Source organism: Podarcis pityusensis, assembly GCF_964106645.2.
Source record: "Podarcis pityusensis genome assembly, chromosome: 7".
NCBI lineage: Eukaryota > Metazoa > Chordata > Lepidosauria > Squamata > Lacertidae > Podarcis > Podarcis pityusensis.
Window position 1 is genome coordinate 14,437,138 of NC_138031.1, and position 15,779 is coordinate 14,452,916.

Sequence of the window (15,779 nt, forward strand, 5' to 3'; positions counted from 1 at the left end):
TTCAATAAACTTTTTCTCCAAAGAAGATTTTGCTTTCCTGGTACTTTTGTTCCCTCCAAGGTCCGGGGATGGCGTGGCTGATGGATCCCTAGGTAAATAAGGCTTCATTTCGGTTAGAGGCATGACTGGGCAGCTCAGCTGGTAGAGCGTGAGACTCTTAATCTCAGGGTTGTGGATTCGAGCCCCGCATTGGGCAAAAGATTCCTCCATTGCAGGGGGGTGGACTAGAGAACTCTTGTGGTCCCTTCCAACCCTGCAATTCACTGTGATTCATTTTAGTTCTCATGCTGAAGCCTATTTATAGATCTATACTCTAGGAATCCACTATAGGAATCCTGCATTGCAGGGGGGTTGGACTAGATGATCCAGTGTCCCTCCCAACTCTACAATTCGATGATACAATGCAGAAATAACCCCAGGGAAAGCAATGGGGGGGGGGGAGAGAAAAACACCTTTAAAATAATATTTTAGTTTCCTGTTAACTATGCTGCTTCGATAACAAAGTTAATTAAAATTTATATTTTATTTTCTTCAGTACTGCTTTATTCTGGTTTGTTTTATTTGATGTTTTAATGTGGTTCGAGTTCTTTCTTTAAAAATATAAAGCGATATGCAACTGAAACGAAGGACGGTATACAAATTCAATAAATAATAATAAACAAACAAATAAAGCGGCCTTGTTCCCTTAGGCGAACCCTTCAGCCACGCTGCCAATTGTTACGTCACAAACGAAAAATGGGAGGTCGTTTCTCGCAAAGCACCATGGGGCTTGTAGTTTCACAGCGGCCTGCGGCGGAGACGCAAAAGCGACGCGCCCGTGACGTTGAGCGTCCGCGGCTTTAAAAACCCCCAGCCCCGCCCTCTCATTTCTGGCGTACTGATTTAGAAAGGAGGGAGAGGGTAGAGAAGGAGAGGACGATCCCATTGGTTCTTAGGAGCGTTCTACTCCCTTGGCTCTCCGAGGCTCCTCCCGCCCGCGGGGACCGGAAGGGACGTCGCGCGGAGGGGCGGGGCTCCCGGCGTCTGTAACGCGGAAGCGCGCTGTGAGGAGACGAGAGGGAGGAGGAGAGACGAGAGAGCGGGCTGAGCGAAGGTCCAGCTTTGGGCCGCCGCCGCCGCCGCGTCGCTCCTCAAGGACCCGGGGCTGAGGCTGTGTGAGGGGCGAGGGGCGCCGCCAACCGCCGCCCCCGACCCTTCCCACCCCAGCCGGGGGAGCCTGCCATGAATGTGGACGTGGAGTTCCACATTCGCCACAACTACCCCTGGGCCCGCCTCCCCGCCAGCGTCAAGCAGGTACGGACTGACCCCTCCCGGCACCTGTAGAAAAGCGGCTCCCTATTATAACTGACCCCTCTGGCTTCCCGTACCCCGCCAATGGCCATCACTTTCGCTTCCCCTTCTGGGTAGCAGGAACTCCGTGGGATCTCGCTTCAGAGCGAGACGGGGGCGGGCAATGGACCCAACTTAGGACAAGCCCATTGATTTCAGTGGGTCTGCTCTCCAGTAAAAGCGGGGTCAGATAGGTGACTTCAGGCTCCTCAGGCTCCGTTTTCGTGCTTTGCTAAAAAGTCCGAGGTTCCGCCAAGGGCGAAGGCTTGAGCCCCCTGCTAAGCCCATTCGGGTTTTTTATGTTTTGAGCAGCAGAACTTGAACCCAGCTCTCTTCTGCTCCCGAGGCTAGTGGGTTTCATGTTACAGTGGCACCTTGGGTTACAGACGCTTCAGGTTACAGACTCCGCTAACCCAGAAATAGCACCTCGGGTTAAGAACTTTGCTTCAGGATGAGAACAGAAATCATGCAGCAGCGGCAGCAAGAGGCCCCATTAGCTGAAGTGGTACTCCAGGTTAAGAACAGTTTCAGGTTAAGTACGGACCTCCGGAACGAATTACGTACTTAACCCAAGGTACCACTGTACCGCTGCTGCGCGATTTCTGTTCTTATCCTGAAGCAAAGTTCTTAACCTGAAGCACTATTTCTGGGTTAGCGGAGTCTGTAACCTGAAGTGTATTTAACCTGAAGCGTATTTAACCTGAAGCGTATTTAACCCGAGGTACCACTGTACAAGCAAAGGAATTCCTACTAAACATCAGGGTGGGGACTTTTGGACAGTGGAACAAACTCCCAGGTGAGGTGGTAGGTTCTGCTTCCTTGGAGGTTTTTTAAGCAGAGATTGGATGGCCATCTGTCATGTATGATTTAGTTGAGTTCCTGTATTGCAGGGGGTTGGGCTAGATGACCCTCGTGGAACCTTCCAGCTCCACAGTTCTGTGATTCTAAGTCCATTGCTAGTTACCCCAACGTTTATTCATTTCAGCAATGTAGTAGGGGAATGGGGAGCGGGCTGATCTACTTCAGATTACCCTTTTCAACCCTAGTGTGTAGAAACTTTTCTCCCTCAGTTACTTGTTTCTTCATTTGTTAGTTAGCTAAAAGCATCTCTGCACCGCCTTTCATGTGGATGCTACATTGCAATAGGAGCCAACTTCCAGGGGCTGTGGGGGCTTCGACCCCCACAATAAAATATTTGAGGGGGCCGGACCCCACCAAGTTGTTGGGCATTCCCATTTAAATGGTGTGTGTGCATTGTGTCATGTGAATGATTATGCGTGGCAAGACTTATCTGGCCTCCCCCCAGTATTTATTCAAGTTGGCCCCTGTACATCTAACATAATGTTAGATGTGCCACAAAATGCAGTAAATAAAACAACCCGATAAGACTAAAATGCTAACTTTTCTTCACCCTTTTCTCCTCTTCCCCAGTATTAGGACAGGTACTGCCAAGTCAATGTTTGTTGTCAAGCTTGTTGAACTTTGGCCCACCCTCACCTGCTCAAACTTCTGCAACTTTTCAGGGCCAGCCAACCACATTTTTCCTGCAGGCAGTTGTATGCATGTTATGCTTAACAGAAGGTAGATGAGGATCTACAGCACTAGTAGATCTTTTGCAGTAGATCTGAAAGTGTTTCCTTTCGTCCTTTTTTGTAGAACATTTCATTGGTATTGTAATAAAATGGCATTGATCAACTTCAGCTAAACCTGTAGTGTGTTACAGTACATGCATACATCAGTCACATAAGAAGGAAAACTTAGCGGAGACATTGTCAAATAATTGAATCAGTGGATGCATTGCCAAGGCTTCAACTATCTGTGACATAGCCCCTCCCTAAGTAAGCATGTGTGGCTTGGAGGTCTGATATTACTTCTATTTATCTAGGTAATATGTGGGAACCATGCCAATATGGAATTTTCCATTCATTTTTTAAAGCATTTGCAGCAACAAGGCTCTAAATTAGGTTGCTGAAGTGAAGAAACCTTGGAGAGGAAAGGTAGAAGTGGATTTTTGTGTGAAAGTGCAGTGAACTCCATTCAAATGCTAAAAGCAAATTTCTGGTGCGTGCTGAGGGACACCCTGTTCCTTGATTTTTAGTGCATGTTCAGGTCCCCCCCTGTAGCTGACTCCAGTTGGTTGACATAGGATTTTGAGCATTTGTTTCAAGTTTTATTCAAAGTAAACGCATTGAAATTAATGAGCATTACTGAGTTAGGTCCATTAATTTCAGTTGGTCTGATCTGAGTTACTTAGTTGAATACCAAGGTTCTGAATTCTGCACCCTGCTGTAGTCTAATGCTATTGTTCTGTTGTACCTGTTTATTTTAATCCAGGCTTTCCTCCAGAGAAATCGGGGGGCACATTTTTTTTCTTCAGGAATGTCCTGTGACGTAGGCTAGTGAACACCCATAGAAAGTGAAGAATTGAAGATGCGTGTGCGTGTGGTCTACGGCAACACTCGAATTGCTTTACGCTGGTTTTTATGAGAATAAGCGGCATATGAACATATGAAGTTGTCTTGTGATATAGAGCCTTAGCACATCTAGCTCTGTATTTTCCTTTTGATTGGCTGGCAGACGTTTCCCAAATTTTCCCAGGCCATCTTGCTGGAGGTGTTTTTAACTTGTGATGCCAGTGGCTGAACATGTGAGCTTATTTCTGCTAAACATGGGATCTTCCACTGATCTACAGGATGCTTCTGACCTCCCTCAAAAGCCACACATAGGAAAACATTGTTATCTATCACTTGTAGTTTGCCTGAAATGTTTGATATGCTGTATTGAGATTAAAATACGAAGCAATCTGACCAGGTACTCACAATCTTACAGGCACAATACAAAAGGAAAAAGCAGTGGTGTGGAAAGTTCAAATACCAATTATGTGAGGGCAAAGCAGCGCTCTTCCCATGTCACATTAGGGTAGGAATGAGGAAGCTGTAGCTCTCCAGGTGTTGCTCAATCCCAACTCCCATCAGTCCCTACCAGTGTGACCATTGGTCAGGGATGATTGGTGTTTTAGTCTAGTAATATCTGGAGGACCACAGGTTCTCTAGTCCTGCATTAGGGAAATGATGGTGTATTAAGGCCATAGGCACCTGCACAAATCTGGTGGTGGGGTGGTCCCCTCTGTGTCTCGTTTGCCAGTCCCCGGCAGGCTAGTATATTCTTTTTCCAGGCTGATCACTTTTTGTGGGCTTATTTACAAAGCTAATGTACTTCTTAGTTTCTTGCAGGAGCTTTGTATTGATTTGTGTTGGTTAATTATCCGTAGAACTACAAAAGCACCACTTTTATGTGTATAGGTCAGATGATTCATGGTCTAAGCCAAGTTGCTTGATAAAACTCTTGAAGGGTAATCTTATAGTTCAACTTTCAGAAAGCCTGAGCTGTAAATTTATCTATTGGGCTGAGGATCAACAACTGGTCCAGCATTCAAGATCGACTAGGATGAGGAGGTTAGGACCCAGCACATCTGCAGCTGAGCTGGCTTAACTCCCTCATCCTTGGCTCAGATGTAGGTATGTGAGCTGATCCTGGTTCAGCCAGGCCTCAATTACCTGAGCCAAGCCCAGCAGATCTTAATCCAGTGTAAACCCTGGAAAAGCAATGTTCTGTGTGTGGGAGCAGAAAGGGAAGATCCTAAGCCTGTGCAACTCTGTCATGTGACTTGGCATAAGTTAAGATGGTAGAAAGGGTGGTACAACTCTAAACACTATTTTAAAGGCTTGTTTTTTCTCTGCTAGGCCTAGGCTGACTCAGCCAGCGGTAGCCCGACTGCTGACTGGAGTGTGGATCTGGTGTAACTTTACACCAGGTTAAATTACACCAGTCTGTTCTATGCCAGCTTCTTGTGTACAGGATTTCTCCCTTACTCATTTTGTTAAATTTCTATGCTTTGTCTCGTAGGGGCTTGGAAACTCACAGCGAGACTATGAAAAGCAGGTTGTGCTCTATAGTATTCGCAATCAGCTACGGTACCGAAATAACTTAGGTGAGTAGAGAAACAGAGTGGGGGAAAGGGCTTTTGAAAACAGATATTGTCATATGTAACAGCTACATCCGAGAAACCTGACCTCAGCTGGAATTCAGTAAAATTGTACTACCACTACTGGTCATTTGTGTATTAATTGTATTAATAAACACTTTAAAGTGCCAAGAAAAATAAGAAGGAAATTATCAGGGGAAAGGGGGACACCGATGAGATGGATGAACAGGGCAGCTTCAGGAAGTGTCTGGAAGATTGCATAGGGCCATTCCCCATGCCACAGACTGCCCAGCAGCCCCATACGAGCTTATTCCAAGTTCTTTATTCCAAAATGGACATACAGTGGTACCTCGGGTTACATACGTTTCAGGTTACATATGCTTCAGGTTACAGATTCCGCTAGCCCAGAAATAGTACCTCGGGTGAAGAACTTTGCTTCAGGATGAGAACAGAAATCGTGCGGCGGCAATGGGAGGCCCCATTAGCTAAAGTGGTGCTTCAGGTTAAGAACAGTTTCAGGTTAAGAACGGACCTCCGGAACGAATTAAGTACTTAACCCGAGGTACCACTGTACTTCAAGAGCTTTGCTAGTTGGCTGCCTTCTTTTTCAGACTGGATTGTTGGGAACTAACTCGGTATCAAATAATATTGCATTTGCAATAGGAATAGTATATGGCATAGGATGTCCTCTTTTGTGCCATGAAGTGCAGCATACTTGAATAGCTTCCTCTCTTTGCGTTCTCCCTCCCCCTTTTGTGTGGATACACAGAGCATGCTCCAAATCTCTGCGCAAATGGAGCTTCAGGTTTGCTCTGGAACCTGTCCCAAGTTCACACCCCGTGAAATTCTTAGCATTTCTAACTGATTTGTGGAGACTGTTGCTACAACCTGCTGACCCTTCTTTACTCTCCCAGTTAAGCATGTCAAAAAAGATGAGCGCAGATACTACGAGGAACTGTTGAAATACAGCAGAGAGCACCTCATGTTATACCCATACCACTTGTCTGACATCATGGTGAAAGGCTTGAGGATAACCCCCTTTTCGTATTACACAGGAATAATGGAGGTGAGTTTAGATAAATGCTTAAACAAGGCATTTTGTGCGTCCCAGGAGTTTATGGCGTTTCAGCGTAACATGATCCCTGCCAGCTGGAGTCACATGCCCATTATTGTTAGCTTTCTGCCAGGCTGCTGTTGGTAATCAGCGGCAGGAAACGCAGTCACCATTTGCAGTGGCATTTTGGGCTTGCAGCCAAATTACTCTGATGAAGGAGCTTGCAAACTTCTATTCAGAGAAAGCAGCAAACAGCGCTTGAGTCACCTCTCAACATATGGGAGAAACAATGTGTAGCGTGGTGCAGATTTGATTGATAATTGCTGGTAATGTGTAGTTTGTGCCCTGCTGCTTCTAGTGAGAGTTTTGCCACTGAATTCCACAAAAATAGGCCATTTTTGCTTCCATTCTTGGACTGCAGTAGAGCACACTTGGTTACCGGTATTGCTAAAGCAGCATTTTGCATGGAGCAAGTGGAGCTGCTGTTATATTTATTATCTCCAGTCCTTCAGTGAGCTCAGGGAGGTGATTTATTCTTGGTCTGCCATTCTTCAAATGCATTTCCATTACAACCTTTTGCTACGCTGCAAGGTGACTGGGTCTAGGATTACCCTAAAGACCTTTAAAGATACCACAGAAGAGAATAATCCATTAGTCCTGTCTCTTTCTGTTGCTGGTGATGACTGTTCCTGTAGCATCTAATGTCTTGGCTACAGTATATCTACCATAATCACCAAACTGGAATAATCCCAGAGCTGGTGCATAATGGGTACATGTTTTCATATTCACCCATGAAGTTTACTGGGTGACTTTGGGCAAGCCCTCCCAAGGTGTTTGCAAAGGTGAAATAGAAAGGGGAAAACCTATGTACACTATGTCCTTGGAACACCGGTAGAGATCCGTTGAAATTTATGCAGGGCAGCTCCAAAATCAGTGTGGCGTGAGGATCGTGAGGTTCACATGTCTCCTGTGCCTCAATCCAGCAATCGGTTCTGAGCATGGGACCTGTGCCATTGTAGAGATGGATCACTACAATTCCACCCCCATTTTTCACTCTCTCTGCTCCCGCTCCCGTCTCCAAATGTATTTTGGTGAAGGAAGCCCTGAAATGCATTACTGTTGTGTTCACATCATTTTTCTCAGTTGAAATGAATAGGACACACTCTGTGCATATCTAGATCTGGTTGTAGTTTTTCCTAAAATCTACTTCATTTTGTGCATCTTATTTTAGGTCCTTGAGTTAGAATTTTGTTTTCACTAGGTTACATCCAATAGACTTCCATTTCCTCTCCTTTCCCCTCCCCGGCAAGCAAGCAAGCAAACCAAACAAACAAGCTAATGGAAAAACACAAAGCCTCCATAAACTGGGGTTTGGGTGCAAAGTAGTTTTCAAATATTTACTGATGTAGCATCAGTGCACAGTTGTGAAATGAAGAAGTACAGTGAGTCAAGCTGACGCTGCAACTTTTCCTTTTCCTTTGTAAAGGATATAATGAACAGTGAAAAAAGCTACGATTGTTTGCCCAACTTTACTGCTGCAGACTGTAAGTATAAGATTTCATTCTGCTTCCACAAGCTAAACAAATTTCCATTTGGAAAACATGTTTTAAGGAAGTCTAGTTTTAAAAGCACAGCTGCATGACAATTCCTTTTTGAAGTTGTAATGTTTGTTTAATTGTGGGGATTACATGCCTGATGTTTGAAAAGAGAACAAAAAAAATACTGATAAAAAAAATTACCCCAAACCAGTTATGGAAATAAAACACTAACCCACAAGTTAAGCATGTCCTTTTCTAATAATTACTTGTTGCCTCAGCAATAGGCCATAAGAATTGCATTTACATAACTTAAAATTGTTCCACTTTACCCATTTAGCAGTGCAGCACATTAGCTTTAACAGAGATAGCTGTTGGCACAGTAATTCTTGAGATTAAATGAACCAATGTGTAAATTATAATGTCTTTATCCTTCCCATTAACTTGGTTTTCTGAATTGCTGGTCTTTCAGCTACAGGAGGGAGACAGTGATAACTTCTGATGAGTTGCTCACTTCTGAGGCTACCCATCTTCCAGTTGTCACTTTTGACACTGTTATTACAGAGGCAGACCAAATGGTGACATAAATAATCCCTTCTTGCTGCGCCAAATGCAGATCTAAACCCCACAGTTCCAATACAACTGCTAAGAGAGCGATCCTATACACAAGACACATTAAACAAGCTGACGTTAAGTTACGCCAGATCCACCTGCCCTTCAAGAGGAAGGCTACTGCTGGCTGAGCTGGCCCAAGTCTGTCAGAGGAAGAACAGGATTTAAAATAGTATTTGATTTACACTACCCTTTTTGCCAGAACACAAGGCTGAGTTGCACAGAGTCAGGGTCCATCTTAAGTCCCCCACCGCACCCCATCCTGCCTCTACCATGCCCCCACAACACCTTCCTTTTTTAGGGCCTACACTAGCTTCGACTCAGGCTGAGCCAGGATGAGCAAGTTCATGCTGCTTTTCTGGGGCTGGGGACTTTATGCCAGCTGAGCATGACTGAGCTGGCGACCTCTGCATCCTAAACTGCTCATCCTGGCATATCTTGCCATAGGTGTGGCCCCTAAGATTATGGGTTGCCTTTGATAAAAATGGTAACAAGGGCATGCATTGTCTGAAACCTCAGGGCTGCATAGGGCTTAAGAGGAAGCAGTTTATGTTTCCAGTTAATCTAATAATGTTTCCATTTGTGAGGGTGCTTTGGATGGAATTTCATGGCATCTTTCCAGTCAAGGATGAAATTATTTAAGGCTAAAACTGTATGATACAAATGTGTAATAAGAGGATAGCTCAGGACAATATGCATGCTTGTAGAAAATACATGAAAATTATTTAGATGTATATTTTTCTTTATAAAATCATTTAAATGCCCGATTGGGGGGCGTAACACATCCAGGATGACTCACAGTACTCTAGAAGTGCAATAGAGTTATGAAAAAGGCCAGTTAAAAACCAATTGGAAGAAAAAAATAACTGATTTAAGAAAAGATGCTTTGAAAAAGGTCATGTTTTAAAACCTTTTTAAAAATCTGTGGTGTGGATATTAAAGGGGAGGACCATAATCTGGAGGCCACCACGTAATAGGCCCTGTCTCTTGTACCTGCCCGGATGAGTATATCCAATTGAATAGCAAGTGGCAGGCTTCAAATTCATCTTTTCATACATGATGCATCTACCAGCCTTTCTGAAAATTCTGCTGTTTGTCTGCAAAGCAACATATGAAAGCAGTACTATGCAATAATGTTCCTTTGGCTCAGACTAGTTTTATAACTCTGTTTTGAGGGACTTAAAAACTTCCTTTCCCCCCCAGGCCTGAGACTTCTTGGCATAGGAAGAAACCAGTACATTGACCTAATGAACCAGTGTAGATCATCCAAAGTAGGTGTCCACGGTTCCCCTCCCTCCTCTCTTCAATGTGATCTAATATTTGGACCAAGTTTGGTTTTCCAAAGTGTGGGTTGCAGCCCTAGCAGAAAAATTAACTAGTCGTATACTGAGGGGAGCAAAACCCAGTGGCACCTTCCATAATCTTCGTAATTTGGCATAATGGGTCGTTTGTGCCACTGATCTCCAAAAACCCTTCTGGATTGCCTTAGTCTCAAGCTTAACATCCTCTGTAATAGAAAATGGTACACAGTGTATAAAAAATGTTATTTCCGGGTGCCGGAGGATATGCATCATAAATATGCACTTACCTTGCTTCAGAAGCTGGGAGAGCCCAAGGAAGAGCCTCTGTTGAAGAGATGAGTACACAGGAAATGCAGGCGGGGAAAAGCCAGCCTTTGGTCCTCCGGATGTCATTGGACTCAAACTCCTATTAGCTCCTGTTCATGTGGTGAAAGGTCAGGGATGATGGGAGCTGGTGTCCAGCATCATCTATGGAGCCACAGATTCCCCATCCCTGATTTAAGGCTTTAGCATTAGCACTTTTAAGCTGTGCTCTGAAAGGACCCAGTTGAATTGGGACTGGCAAAAGCTGCTGTATTCTGAGCTAACCTGTTTTCAAGCAGTTTTAAAAGGCAGTTGTGTCCCATGTATAACATATTGCAGTACAGTGGTACCTCACAAAACGAATGCCTCGCAAGACGGAAAACTCGCAAAACGAAAGGGTTTTTGGTTTTTTGAGTTGCTTCGCAAGACGATTTTCCCTATGGGCTTGCTTCGCAAGACGGAAACGTCTTGCAAGTTTGTTTCCTTTTTCTTAAAACCGTTAATACAGTTGCGACTTGACTTCGAGGAGCAACTCATAGCACGCGGTGTGGTAGCCTTTTTTGAGGTTTTTGAAGACTTTGGTGATTTTTGAAGCTTTTCCAAAACTTTTCCGACACCGTGCTTCGCAAGACGAACAAAACCGCAAGACGAAAAAACTCGCGGAATGAATTAATTTCGTCTTGCGAGGCACCACTGTAATTTGTTCTGGACGTTACCAGAGAGCCAGCGTGGTATAGTGGTTAAGAGCGGTGGACTTGTAATCTGGTGAACTGGGTTCGCTTCCCCGCTCCTTCACATGCAGCTGCTGGGTGACCTTGGGCTAGTCACACTTCTCTGAAGTCTCTCAACCCCACACACCTCACAGAGTGTTTGTTGTGGGGGAGGAAGGGAAAAGGAGATTATTAGCCGCTTTGAGACTCCTTAAGGGGAGTGAAAGGCAGGGTATCAAGTCCAAACTCTTCTTCTTCTTCTTCAGAGTCATTAAATGGATGTTCTGCAGGCTTTCATAAATTATCAATGCCAAGCCATCATATCGTCTCATTCAGTGTATCCCTGTTCTGTGTGCGTGATACATGGAAAGTAAATAGCAAGCGGTTCTCACCTGAGTTTGCAGGATGTGATGAAACATAGCGGAAGAAAGCAACCCTCTAGAAATGTGAATCTAAGGGCATTGAGGTCTTTATAGAGCAAAAGCAAATCCATGAATTATGTCCAGAGATTTATGTGCAGCTGCTTAGAGTTGGCATTATAAACAGCAATCATTGAGTGCCTGGCATCCATTACATGTCTAGAGTTGTGTCATCAGTCGTGGCATCCTTACCCTAGAGTGCATTATGTGAGCTTAACCTTGATATTGCAGAAATGCAAATAACTGTTTTTTTAAAAAACCAAAACTTTCCCCTCCCCTGGAGTGTGTGTGTGTGTGTGTGTGTGTGTGAGAGAGAGAGAGAGAGAGAGAGAGAGAGAAAGAAATACAAGCAAAAAACAGAACTGAAACATCTTTCTAGAATCTAAGTCTTAATTTTATCCTGCATATTTTTTTATAAAAAGCACTGAAAGTGTCTGTAAATTTATTGCACAACCTGTTTCTCAGGATTAATGATGAAAAGTGGCACAGTTCCCCTCCCCATCCTTGTTATAGTACGTTGTTTGAGAGGGTTAAAGACCTGAGTGTGCCATATCCAGAAATATGAGCACTTGTTAGTTACTTCTGCTTTATAATAATTTGGTTACTTCCTTGTTGTCTCTCACGAATGGACTGTACCCCTTCAGAAATTCTTCAGAAGGAAAACTGCCCGTGATCTGCTACCCACGAAGCCAGTTGAGATTGCAATAGAGCCATGGTGGGTGGTACAAGCTGGTTACATCACAGAGGACGACATAAAGGTATCTTCACACAAAAACCCAAAAATTAATCAGTCTGCATAAATGTCAGGCAGAAATCCTGTACACAGTTACTTGGGAGTAAATCCATTTGAACACAGTGGAAATTGTTGTCGCTTAGTTATGTCCGACTCTTCGTGACCCCATGGACCAGAACACGCCAGGCACTTCTGTCTTCCGCTGCCTCCCACAGTTTGGTCAAACTCATGCTGGTAGCTTCGAGAACACCGTCCAACCATCTCTGTCGTCCCCTTCTCCTTGTGCCCTCCATCTTTCCCAACATCAGGGTCTTTTCCAGGGCAGCGGAAATTACTTCTGAGTAAATTTGTTTAGGATCCCTTTGCAGGTTATATACATTCGCTTCACCCTCTAAATCAAGAATGTGTAAATACTTACTGCCACTATCACAAAAAGTTCTTGCGTCAAAGGTATTTCACAGTTACTTTGCAGTTACAGCACTTACAGTATTTACAGAAAATGAATCGTTGCTTTATATTTTCAGTGTGTGATGCTAGCTGTGGCAGTCAAAACAGCATCCAACATAAGGGCAAGTAGGACTCCTTAAGTGTTTATGGAAAATGACACATAATACTGTGTGGGTTGTTATACTTCATCATTGTCAAACTTTTCAGTCTGAAAGCTGCATGGACTAATAAAGATCTGTCAGTTACTCCAAATGTGTGATTTAATATGTACCTTTCTCTCTAGATTTGCACTACCTCTGAAAAATCTGCTATCGATAAGATCATCGATTCAGGTCCTCAGCTTGCTGGATCTCTGGATTACAATATAGTTCACAGTGAGTTTTGCTTTGTTTTGTTAAACAGAAGAGTAATAAGATATGCCTGAGGTTATACTTCCGACAGTGGCTAGAATCCAAGCAACTTTTGCAAGGGATTCACACTAAAGCAGTGAAATTTTTGCTTTTTGTTACTAGAACTATGCTATGCTGTATCACAAAATTTCAAAAGTAGTTTTGTCATGTGGAATTGGGAGTAGTTTCATAAGTTGCCTGAATCCTGACCAGTGTAACTTCTCTCGAGCCCTGAACATTTTTTATTTCCTCCCACCCGTGCAAAGCTGCGATCATGTTAGTTAAATGCACATAAATTGCAAGTTACTTGTATAACACATGTCGTGAATACTTCTCATGCAGTTTTGTGGCACATGCTTAGCTTCTATAGTGCTCTCTATGCGTAATGGTATAATGTTAAGTTTGATGGGGTTTTTGTGTTTTTTGTATAGTGACATTGTTTTTCTTTCTGTAGGCTTATATAATAAAGGCTTTATTTACCTTGATGTACCAATATCGGATGACAGTTGTATAGCAGGTAAGTGTGGACTCACTACTTTCAGAACAAAGGGTGCTATATGTTCAGGAGTGGATTGAATAGCAAAGTTGTGACAAAGGAGGAGTTGGAGTGTGGATTAAAATGGGACTGTGTGTAAGATGAGGGTTGTAGTGATGGTTAAAAGTACAAATTTCTATTTGTTTTGCCACAATAAAAATGCAAAATAAGATTAAATGGCAGCACTTTTGTAGGTACCTCAGATGTAGACCTTGGTGGTTAAAAGGGATTTAAAGTGTGACATGTCTGGTAGATGTAAAGGTAAAGAGACGGTTGTTAAGTCCAGTCATGGACGACTCTGGGGTTGCGGCACTCATCTTGCTTTACTGGGCAAGGGAGCCAGCGTTTGTCTGCAGACAGCTTCCGGGTCACGTGGCCAGCATGACTAAACCACTTCTGGTGAACCAGAACAGCACATGGAAATGCCGTTTACCTTCCCGCCGGAGCGGTGCCTATTTATCTACTTGCACTTTGATGTGCTTTCGAACTGCTAGGTGGGCAGGAGCAGGGACCGAGCAACGGGAGCTCACCCCGTCGTGGGGATTCAAACCGCCGACCTTCTGATCGGCAAGCCCTAAGCTCTGTGGTTTAGACCACAGATGTACGGGACCATAAAATTCCTGTTTTATAAAATGTAATTTGAAAGATCAAAGTATCTCATTAGCTTGGTGTGAGTCTCTGTTCTCTAGGTCAGATTTCTTCGAGAGAGAGATGCAGGAATAAACATTTTAATGCTGATAATTAATAAGCAAAGATAGGGCCGGACCCCTTTTTTTTTACAACTAAATTATATCCTTCAATCACAACCTTAAACATGGCTTCTCTTTTCAGTTCCCCCACTTGAAGGTTTCGTTATGAACAGAGTGCAGGGTGACTATTTTGAAACCTTGTTGTACAAGATATTTGTTTCAATAGATGAACACACAAACGTGGCCGAGGTAAGTCATTGTTTCAACATTTCTCTGTGCCCTGCTTCCAGGCATCTGTCAGGAAAATACATGCTAAATTAACTTCATGCGAACTCTCCACATAAGGGGGGATTGGGATTATGTCTTGGCTAACTCCTTGGGACCTGTACCTAAAGCTTAGCGCTCATATGTCTCACTTGCGCAGGTGGCAGGAGGTTGTGCAGATGAACGCATTGGATTTGATTTTTGAGAATTACCAGTAACCTTTTGCCTTCTATCCTTTCAGCTTGCAAATGTCCTGGAGATAGATCTGTCATTAGTGAAGGTAGGCCTCCTGTGTTGCTGCTTAAAGCGTGTGTGTGTGGAGGTGGGGCAACCCTTCGTTGCACACATGTTTTATCTCTTTTGAAATTGTGAAACAAGAATGCAAAGTGCTGATTTGCAAATGTTGTCTTCACTTTAGAATGCTGTCTCCATGTATTGCCGGTTAGGGTTTGCCCACAAAAAGGGCCAAGTAATAAATCTGGACAATCTTCATGCATCCTGGCGGAATGTCCCATCAATAAACAGGCTGAAGTAAGTATGTGTTCTGCCAACAACAGGCCTGCTGCCTGAAACAAGCTTCCCAAAGAGCACATCCTTGGGGATCCTGCCCTCTTCCATTCTGTAGACGTGACCAAGCCAGCATAGATGTCGCTGGGACAGGAGTTGTGAACATGCTGGGAATGAGGGCTTAGGAGAGCACATTGTTGCTTGAGACTGTGCCCCACTTTGTGATGCCCAACAGATGTGCATATCGTTAGGACCTCAATATCGGTGTGTCTTGTGAGTTGTACTATTTAAGAAAGTCAGGATAGTCGTGTGCATATACACAACTGGGAATAAATACAATTGAATTTAGTGGCCCTTAACTTTTCAATAGGGACACAGGTGGTGCTGTGGGTTGAACCACTGAGCCTAGGGCTTGCTGATCAGAAGGTCGGTGGTTCGAATCCCTGCGACAGGGTGAGCTCCCGTTGTTCGGTCCCAGCTCCTGCCAACCTAGCAGTTCAAAAGCACGTAGTGCAAGTAGATAAATAGGTCCTGCTCCGGCGGGAAGGTAAACGGCGTTTCCGTGTGCTGCTCTGGTTCGCCAGAAGCAGCTTAGTCATGCTGGCCACATGACCCGGAAGCTGTACACCGGCTCCCTCGGCCAATAAAGTGAGATGAGCGCCGCAACCCAAGAGTCGGTCACAACTGGACCTAACGGTCAGGGGTCCCTTTACCTTTACTAACTTTTCAATAGCCTTGCTTATTATTAGCTAAAAGCCACCGGTCCTTGTCAAAATAGCTTAATAAAATAATAATGTGACAGCCTCACTGATTAAAGCTGGAATATAAAGCCTAAGATCCATGACTTGAACCAGTTTATATTTGCTCAGATTCTGGGGACTTCCCTGGCCACAACCTGCTTTCAAATAGTGCTTCTTCCCAGGGTCACAGCATCAGAGTTGCCAGGGCTTGAGAGAGGGATGTTCTT

The 15,779-nt window shown here is 44.1% G+C and overlaps 1 protein-coding gene across 1 annotated transcript in view; it reads left to right on the top strand.

Moving 5' to 3' along the window:
* Positions 1-932: 932 nt before the first annotated feature.
* Positions 933-15,779, top strand: part of FAM91A1 (family with sequence similarity 91 member A1) — a 35,946-nt gene continuing 21,099 nt past the window's right edge. The window contains exons 1-11 of the mRNA XM_081012574.1: positions 933-1,293; positions 5,236-5,320; positions 6,229-6,380; positions 7,855-7,912; positions 9,719-9,786; positions 11,893-12,006; positions 12,712-12,802; positions 13,272-13,334; positions 14,184-14,290; positions 14,547-14,585; positions 14,724-14,836. Of these exons, the coding sequence (XP_080868700.1) occupies positions 1,222-1,293; positions 5,236-5,320; positions 6,229-6,380; positions 7,855-7,912; positions 9,719-9,786; positions 11,893-12,006; positions 12,712-12,802; positions 13,272-13,334; positions 14,184-14,290; positions 14,547-14,585; positions 14,724-14,836 (962 nt within the window). The 5' untranslated portion in view covers positions 933-1,221. The remainder of the gene's footprint in view (positions 1,294-5,235; positions 5,321-6,228; positions 6,381-7,854; positions 7,913-9,718; positions 9,787-11,892; positions 12,007-12,711; positions 12,803-13,271; positions 13,335-14,183; positions 14,291-14,546; positions 14,586-14,723; positions 14,837-15,779) is intronic.